Here is a 10,000-nt window from a genome sequence, read left to right as displayed (position 1 = left end):
TCTCTCCTTCTCTCTCTCGTTCCCCTTTTTATCAGCAGTGGAGCTCCATCCTCTTCATCTCTGAAAAACATATTCTTACATGTTTACATCACAGTCACGTACGCCCAAAAAATCTAAGAGTAAAGGAAAAAAAAAAAAGTATCAAATTTAGCCTAGTGGAGTCAGCCGAGTGCGATAGCGTGCCTGGATCTGAGCGTTCCAGAATTCCAGAGTGTGTATTTTAAGTGATACTCGGAATGTGACAGCAGATCTGAGTGCTTTGGAATTCTGGAATGTGTATTTTAAGACCTGCTCAGCGTGAGACAGCCATGTTGCTCTGTTATGTCTCTCTGCTCTGTTATCAAGGCATTCTTCATCTAGTATCTCTGTGCTGTACTTCATAGCTTCATAGAAATGTGTACTGCAGTACATCCTGGTTTGAAACATTTTGCTCCACCCCTCTAGATTAGCATAGCATCAGCTTTTCCTCCTACCAGGAATCATCAATCTAATGACATCACAAGTGACGCTGCAGTACAAAACGGAAAAACTGGAGGCTGGTTATGCTCGTCTCTTATAAATAAAATCTGAAAATAAGATATGCTTAATATGTGAATATGGCATTTATATGTTTATTGTGCATAATTGTTTAACATGTGGTTATGGCATTTACTTTTTGTGCATTATTTATCTTCTGTATGAAACATTTCTGACATTTCTTTATTTGACTCTTAGTTTGATTTAATTTTTTCTCAATGTGAAAACTGAAATTGGGTGTGAACATTAGCACTTCAGTTCCAAAGAGCAGAGCAGTCAGAAAGCCCTACATGTCTTTCTCATTAAACACAAGAAAGTGCTAAACACATCATTGGCAGCAGAAGGGTGAAAGAAAAAACATAATGACACCAAACTGGATTAATGAGGGGGAAAAAACACACACGCATGGACACACAATCAGTTTTTAGCCCTTTAGCTTTTCCAATAAAGCTTCAAATCTTTCCATGATTTAGCTGTTATAACGGTCTATGTAAAGACAGCAAAACAAAGATACACACACACACACACACACACACACACACACACACACACACACACACACACACACACTCACTGGAATGAGGAACTTCTTAATCTCTTCGAGAGCGTGTCCCATGCGTGCATAGGCTTCTGCGGGTGGAGCGAACACCTCGATGAGCACGTGAAGGTCTTCATTCAGGTGGTGATATTTGGCCTCTCCGCTCTTCCGCAACTCCTCCTCCTGGAAACAAAAGGAAAAATGAAAAGTACAACTTGAGCAATTGAGGGTTAAGGGTCTTGCTCAGGGGCCCAACAGTGGGGCCCCACCACTTCCCTAAGGTGATGGTGATGTCACGCGCAGGTGTGCCACTGGCAGCTTTTTTATTGGCTCTCATATAAGAGGAAGTGTGCATGCTGACTGGTTCTCGAATATCAGGTCCAGCACCGAGCCTCAGTTCTAGAGTCTAGCCGCAACACACTGCTGGAGTTCAGATGTCCGAAGGTGTAGAACAGCTCCAAAAAGCTTCGCCAAGCAACCATCTTGGTATGACTTCACGCTGTGTGTGCCGCATGCCTATTCTAACACATTCATAAGTATGCAAATATCCGTGTGAGCTATTCTGTCACACAGGAGTTGCATATAATTGTTCATGCCTATTCAAACATATTCATAAGTATGTAAATATCCATGTGAGTGATTCTGTCAAACAGAAGTTGCTCTGTCAGCCAACACAAGGCCTGCCTAAAGAAACCTAAGAATGAAACAACCAAATCAGCAAATTACATCTTGCTGGAGTAAGACCACAGTGCCTTTTACAATCGTAAATCATAACCATTAACGCAGTCTTGATTACATGGTGATAGCATCTCCAGGACAGCTAACATTAGTGCAGTGGAATCAGCAAGCTGTCTACTGTAGAACGAACATGTTTCTCCAGTAAGGCGTTTGTCTTCTGCTAGGGAGTACTGCAGGAGGTTCCCACTGGCAACCACACACACACACACACACACACACACACACACACACACACGGACACACACTCTGATTCTTCTGGGGCAGACAAGCAATCAGCCTCACTCACAAAGCACAATGACACCTGGTGCTGATGTGATGGGAAATTCTCAGTGACAGGAATTACTGATCCTGCTCAATTCTCCACTCCATCAACATAAAGAAACAGCTGTCAATCCCACACACATCGGTTTGTCCCATGCAGACTAAACTCCAGACAACTGTGTACTCTTTGGAAGAGACACAGAGACACAATAACACAAACCAAGCGAAGAACAAATACATATTTACAAAGTGTGTAGACACACAATTTTAGAACAACGTCAAGAAGCTGAAAAATTAACATTCTAAAGTATAGTGAACTTTAACACTGTATGATCAATACTCTGATAATCAATAACCTGTAGATTCGTGCTATAGGTTATATGAAGCAGTTCAGGTTTGTGCATTGTTTGACTTAGCCACACTTTTATTTCAAGACTCTATGAAAATTGTATCAAACCTGAAAACAAATTTTTCACTGCCAATATTTACAAATAAACTTTGCTGTTTATCTGTTGGTATACACATTTTAATTAAGGTATTGAAATTGGATAATGATCAAGAAATGCATTTTAATCATAAAGCTTGCTTTTTAATGTTTAGATATGGAAATCCCCTGTACAATAACAACAACAACAACAACAACAATAATCAAACGACATAACAGATCTGAGCCCAGCAGGAATGTGGCAGCCTGAACTGAGAGGGAGTGTGATGGCCTGGCTGAAGGAGATCTGCACTCTCAGGCTGGTAAGATAGAGGATGCTCGCGTAGATGCAAGTCTGTCACCATATGTCTGTGTGTGTCTGTGTGTGTGTGTGTGTGTGTGTGTGTGTGTGTCTGTGTCTGTGTGTCTGTGTGTCTGTGTGTGTGTGTCTGTGTGTGTGTGTCTGTGTGTGTGTCTGTGCGTGTGTGTGTGTGTATGTATGTGTGTCTGTGTGTCTGTGTGTGTGTGTGTGTGTGTGTGTGTGTGTGTGTGTCTGTGTGTGTGTGTGTGTGTGTGTGTGTGTGTGAGATCTAATTACGCTGTTCCTTTAAGGGGGGTTCTGATTAGCTAATGAGATGCTAATTTTCCACACAGATATGGTGTTTATGAGGACAGGCTTATCTGCGCTAAAGCACTGCACGTGCACACGTGTGTGTTTATGTGTGTGGGTGGGGGGCAGGGGTGTCATGTACGTTTTACACAAACACTATACACAGACATCAGCAGGCAAATTGTAAAGTGTAAATGCGAGGCTGTAACAGAAGGTTTGGCGTATTAGACTGTATGAACACAAACTATTTAAAAACAGAGGCTAAGAAGAAACAATATCTAAATATCTTCCACTCAATTCAACTTTTAGCTTTGGTTAGGTCAAACAACAGGAAGACAGAAAAACAAGACAGAGAAGGAAAATAATAACAAGAAAAAGAAGCAAAAGAAGCGATGAGAGATCGAGAGAGAGAGAGAGAGAGAGAGAGAATGAAAACTTCTGAATGAGAAAAGAGTAACTGATTGCCATTTGGGTGAGGTGATTTATTTGAAAGTCATTCAAATGGGGACCACTGGTAGGCTAAATATCTACCAGCCAAAATCAGAACCTTCAACTTCCTGCAATCCGCTTGATGAGTTTGTCTCCCTGCATCTTTGCTCTAGCCAGCAGCAATACAGCTGTAACCCAGCCGAGCACACGCAGGAAAACTGTCACTACAACCATTTAGCAGTAGCAGCAGGCCTACTGCAGCTCCTCCCCAGACCCTCACATGGGTTGGGTTAATTACCGCCTCACGCCACACTCGTGCGGGTTTGGTTCATTACCGCCTCGCTACACTCATGCAGGTTGGGTTAGTTACTACCTCACACTACTCTCCCATGGGTTGGTTTCATTACCGCCTCACGCTACACTCGCATGGGTTGGTTTCATTACCGCCTTACGCTACACTCGCACGGGTTGGTTTCATTAACCGCCTCACGCTACACTCGCACGGGTTGGTTTCATTACCGCCTCACGCTACACTCACACGGGTTGGTTTCATTACCGCCTCACGCTACACTCGCACGGGTTGGTTTCATTACCGCCTCACGCTACACTCGCACGGGTTGGTTTCATTACCGCCTCACGCCACACTCGCATGGGTTGGTTTCATTACCGCCTCACGCTACACTCGCACGGGTTGGTTTCATTAACCGCCTCACGCTACACTCGCACGGGTTGGTTTCATTACCGCCTCACGCTACACTCGCACGGGTTGGTTTCATTACCGCCTCACGCTACACTCGCGTGAGTCGGGTAGGGCCAGGCTAGCAGTGGCATCACTGCACTGGGAAATGCAAAAACCCAGTGAGTGTCCATGTCTTTGTAAAGTCCAGGGCAAACAGATGCTGGTACACCAGCTCGTCAGAATACAGTGAAAGTACCTACTACTACTATTACTTGTTATGATTATTATTCTTGTTGTTGCAGCTGTTGTTATTGTTGTATGTGGTGGTGATTCACATTCACATAAAAATAAGAAAACAATAGAAACAATTATATAAAAAGAATACGCAAATAAAATCGCACACATAAAATCACTGGGTGTTTTTTTAAAACCCTTTGTTAGAATGCCATAGCACAGTCTCCAGTTGAAACCACCATTACTTAGCTAGGGATGATAAACACACATATTGTTTGTGGAACAGATAAATTCATTATTGATGTAGTTTGTTGCTTTTCGATTTTGCTATGTTTCTACCTTATTAAGCTCCACTACAACGTGTAACCTTCTCTCAGAATGGGGGTTTTACTCTGCTACATGCAGCATTGCTCTTGTTCATTTAGGGTGACATCAACCATGAGAGGACATGTCTCTGGTTCTGGGATTTCACGCTGGCCCCTAGTGACCTCAGACAGGCGGTGAGGCATCCGAGGACAAACAGTCAGCATGCAGGGATGCCTCACAGACAGGATAACTCTGACAATGAAAGCAAAATCCTGCGAGACACATTCTTCATTTATGGAGAATGACACTGGAACAATATGAAAAAGGGTCTGATATAAATCATCGGATCATTCTGACACATCCCTGTCACGGGAGCCATTTTAATCTGAAGCCATCTTTAGTAAGACGAAGAGAGATTAGAAAAAAAAGTCGATTTTCTGCTGTAGTGTATCATCAACTGCATACATTAGATGTTTCAGGAGCCATGCTGCCAGAGCTAAGAAATGCTTACCCCTCAAGTGTCTGTATCCCCAGACTCCTGCATAGAGCTGAAGGTTGTTTGGACGTACAGAAACCTAATTTTGACTTCCGTTTTGTAGAGGCCGTTAATCGATTAAAAAAAAAAAAAAAAAAAAATCAATAGACATGAATTTATTACAGCCTGGTTCTTGTTACCAGGCAAGCTCGTGAAAAAAAATCACTAGCAGTAATGTACAACAATGTGCTCTATCTCAGGGATTCAACACTACTCATATCTGGGATGTATTACAGTACAATATATGGGATGTATTAATTACATAATATTGTCAGGTAGAAAAAAAAAACACTGTGATGTAAGCAATCTTTTTGACAACACTGATTATCTTGCCTTTACATCCCAGTAGCTATGATTTAACTGAGAACATAAATGAGTGGAGTAGTCCTGGGCTCTGCAGTGTAAACATATGAGCAAGGTCTGGCTATGAACCAATCAGAAATCGTGGCCCCCAAGGAAGTGGCCCTCTCAGCCAATTGCACAGGGCGCGGTGTACAAAATAATAATACCCTGGAATTCCACATCACGATGAACAATATCTCCAGTATAGAAGCAGGTTGATGTGTGCACTGGAAACACCACAAGCACTGATGGATGTGCTGGGGTGCGCCTTTGTGGTGGAGGCAGAAGCCAGCCTGCCGCTACACCGCTGAAATCATCCCGTCCCAAGTAGCTGCTGAGAGCCGTCTGTGAATATGAATATGAAGAGATTTGCACACTGGAGCTCTGAGTGAACAGGAAGCCATGTTCCGGAAGCTTTCATCACATCATGTCTGTCAACACTGCTCAGTGAATTTGTTCTGACCAGGTCGCAATCACACACAATCAAGCACACAGGTGTGAATATACATATCCACACAAAAGCATAACAGTAATATTCTCATGTATTTCAGTATCAGTCTGAACTCCCTGTCCACTGTATAATTAGCTTTATGTTATTTTGATGAAGGTTTTAATTTATTTGGTAATATTTGTCAAATGCCTGCGAAACTAGCAGGAATACGTGAGATGCCAGGCAGGTTAATGTCTTCTCTTCTTTAATAGTCTTTGCCTGCTATATGAGTTAATTATCCAGCCCTTGCCAAGTTGGATCAGGTGTGTCGGAGCACTATACTGTGCAGTGCTGTCGTCTAGGAGTGCAGTCAGACCCCCTGCTCTCTCGACTGCTTCTAGGACATCTGTCTGACATCCAGTGCAAGAAAGGTAAGAAGGAAAAGAAACTAATTACGGAAGTCCTGGAAGAACAGTTTTACAAATCAGCTTCAGTTTAATGAGGAGGGTGTGGCAGGAAAATGCTACAACTCACCAGGTGAACCAGCTGTTGCACTGACAAGAGCTCAGTGTGAGACAGGGATGTCTCTCTCTCTCTCTCTCTCTCTCTCTCTCTCTTTTAGGATGCCAAGGCCAGGGCTCTTTATGATACACCCCTCCACCCCCCAGATGAGGCAGGGTATTGATCGTTCCGATCGCCAGACACGGCCAGAAGTCTGAAGCCTCATCTCACTCCCAGCATGAGTTATGGGCTAATGGAATAATCTACTGAAATGTATCATTTACCTGCAAATGGTTGGACCATGGCTGAACTGTAACCTTTAGCACTGTAATTTTAATTTGTCTATTAATATATCTTTTTATTTTTGTTTTCTCATTCCGCTGTGGCCGCTGAGTGTTTGCTGTACAAATAAAACTGAGAAGAGGTGAGGAGAGGAGAAAGAGAGGAGAGGAGAGAAGAGGGGATGAGAGGGGGAGAGGAGAGGGGAGGAGAGGAGAGGAGAGGGGAGGAGAATGGGGAGAGGAGAGGAGAGGAGAATGGGGAGAGGAGAGGAGAGGAGAGGAGAGGAGAGGAGAGGAGAGGGGAGGAGAGGAGAGGAGAGGGGGTTACCTTCTCTTTGTCTCTCATGGAGCCTTTGCCGAGAATGGACATCTTGGTCAGCGTGTCCTCCTGTAGTCTCTTTAGGGAGTTACCCCGGGGCCCAAGCAGTTTACCCACAAAATTAAACTGCAAAAGGAGACAAATAGCATATTGCAATATAAGGCTTCTCTTTTGTTGAATAATGAACTAAAATAATTAGAAAAATAAATTTGACATTTTCTCTCTCCTGGAGAAAAAGAGAAACAAACAATTATCGTGTGTCAGGCAGGTAGTGTCCATCTCTTTCTTTAAAACACATTCATACATTTCCTTTTCTAAATAAAGTATATTCATTTGCACTACTAATTTCTTAAGAAAGAAGGAACTCTAACAGTTGGCATTTCAGAAATAAGGCATCAGTATACCACTCTGCAGTTGAGAGTTCACAGTAATTGGACACCGAAGTATCACAGTCTCATGTCAGCACGTCTGTGCGTGTCAGACAAATGCACCGAAGCCCCACAGAGAAACACTGTGTTCAGTGAGCAGAATCAAATTCACTCAGTCATCTTGGAACAGTCCGGAGTGAGATCAGTTATTTAGCAGGAAACTATTATAGCCTAATGTTAAACCATGTTCAGATTACATCCTAATATTAAACCCTGCTCAGATTACATCCTATTGTTAAACTCTGCTCAGATTACAGCCTAATATTAAACCCTTCTTAGATTACAGCCTAATATTAAACCCTGCTCAGATTACAGCCTACTATTAAACCCTTCTTAGATTACAGCCTAATATTTAAACCCTGCTTACATTAAAGCCTATTATTAAACCTTGCTCATATTACAGCCTAATTTTAAGATCTGCTCATATTACAGCCTTATATTAACTCTGCTCAGATTACGTCCTAATAGTAAACCCTGCTCAGATTACAGCCTAATATTAAACCCTGCTCAGATTACAGCCTAATATTAAACCCTGCTTAGATTACAGCCTAATATTAAACCCTGCTCAGATTCCCTACTGTTTCACATTGGAGGAAAGGCCAGCCATGGTTCAGTGTGAAGTAATCATATTCCAAAGGCTCTGATTGGCTGGTTTGCTCATTCACAGGCCAAGAGACTTGCTGTCATGTGATCTTTCACCTCACACAGCTGTCCAGCCTGTGACTGAGTTCTGCAATTGGAGAAGGGTTACCAACCCCTGTTAAGCCAATCGAAGCGCTATGTTAGGGAAACTGCCTTAACAATACTGCTAATGCAGCGGTGAGAAATGATGATGATGATGATGATGATGATGAGATGGAGAGAAAACAACAGAATGAAAGCCAGAATGAGAAGGAGGAAGAATATGGGAAGGAAGGAGAGACACATACACACCCACACCCACCCACACACACCGTACTTGCCACATGCATATATTCACACACACACACACACACACACACACACACACACACACACACACACATGCACTCAAACACACACACAGGCCCGTCCCCACATGTGAATCCGCTCACAACACACAACACTCTTTCTTTACCCACAATTCATATTTTCATCACAAAGTATGTAAATGTGTAAAAACCTTACATGTCCAGAGGGAGGCTTACCACCATCGTCTAGCTTGACACCTCTCGCATTCTCCCAGAGTGTGAATGAGGATGGCTTTTGGCACCTTTAGACAGTAAAAATCTGTGTGGCCATAGCTGCATCTACAGGACAACATCATCTAATGGGATCTTAACAGGCCCTGCCTACAGTTTTAAGGCCAACTACTCTACCACCTTGTCTTAAGTGCGGTGCAGCACAACATATCACTAACAGAAACCCAATACCAGAAGACTCAGTGTAACACAACTCACACATATGACTAACAAAACCCCAATACCAGAATTCTCTGAGTAGAACACTTCATATCAATTATGACAGATAACTACCTAAAATTCACACTGCATGAATGTGAGAGTCGGATGTAATGATACAATTACCACAGTTGTCAATAAACTCAAATTTCGCTAATGGCTGGAAACAAACACCTTTGCTGATTTCTGTTCAATTTAATATTATGTAATAATTATATAATATAAACAGCTTTAAAATAGCTGTCAGTCAGTAAAGACACATTACCGCTTAAGATGTACTCAAAGAGAGTGAGAGTCTAGTGTGTAGTGTGCACAAAGCTTTGTTATTCTGCTTTAGTGCTGTGCTGTTTATATAGCTGTGAGGTGTTTAGCAGTGTAATCCCCAGAGATTAAGTGCTGCAAACAACCAGACGGGCATAATCTGGACATTAAACAGTGCTACGCTTTTATGAGAGCTCTAAGACCATTATCCGCATATAGATCTGGCAGCTAAGCACACATATGTACATGCACACACACACACACACACACACACACACACACACTCTCAAGCAGAAGCCTTCGCATAAACGGTCCACATGAGCGGACCTCTTAAGTATGATTGATGACTTATCTGTGTGGCTTTGTCATAAAGTGGGTGGTATAATCATGATAATTGAGGTTTTCAGCATCGAAGGAAGTCCGTTGGGCTAACATGGCATGTGTAATCTTTTGGACAATACCTTATTGCATCTAAAAGAGTAGCCTACTAGTTTCAAAATGAGCTAGAGCGTGTGCGCTCTGTGTGTGTGTGCGCGCGCGTGTGTGTGTGCGTGTGCGTGTGTGTGTATCTATGTGATGAAAAGTTGGAACGACTTCCAAGCTGGCAATGTCTCTTTAAAATGAAAGTGGAGGAGATGGTATGCAAAGAGAAAGAGATGAGAGAGAAAATGAGAGAATGAGAGAGAAAGAGAGCGAGAGAGAGAGCAAAAACTGTGAGAAAGTGAAGGAGAGAGAGTGGGAGCGGGAGAG

The 10,000-nt window shown here is 42.7% G+C and overlaps 1 protein-coding gene across 6 annotated transcripts in view; it reads right to left on the bottom strand.

Moving 5' to 3' along the window:
• Nucleotides 1-10,000, bottom strand: part of khdrbs3 (KH domain containing, RNA binding, signal transduction associated 3) — a 145,897-nt gene that overhangs the window by 47,899 nt on the left and 87,998 nt on the right. For 5 of the 6 annotated variants that reach the window (XR_003411049.3, XR_003411048.3, XM_035521193.2 and 2 more), the window contains exons 3-4: nt 7,153-7,269; nt 1,091-1,237 (exon numbers count right to left, since the gene is read on the bottom strand). Coding sequence is in view for 4 of the 6 variants with exons in the window: in XM_035521193.2 (XP_035377086.1) it covers nt 1,091-1,237; nt 7,153-7,269 (264 nt within the window). In the remaining 2 variants the exon portion in view is untranslated. The remainder of the gene's footprint in view (nt 1-1,090; nt 1,238-7,152; nt 7,270-10,000) is intronic. The other variant, XM_081712785.1, reaches the window with a different exon arrangement.

The sequence above is a fragment of the Electrophorus electricus genome, chromosome 4 (genome assembly GCF_041902795.1).
Source record: "Electrophorus electricus isolate QZ-2024a chromosome 4, ASM4190279v1, whole genome shotgun sequence".
Classification (NCBI taxonomy): domain Eukaryota; kingdom Metazoa; phylum Chordata; class Actinopteri; order Gymnotiformes; family Gymnotidae; genus Electrophorus; species Electrophorus electricus.
Note: the sequence above shows the minus strand (reverse complement) of the source record. Positions and strands in the feature narration are given on the sequence as shown.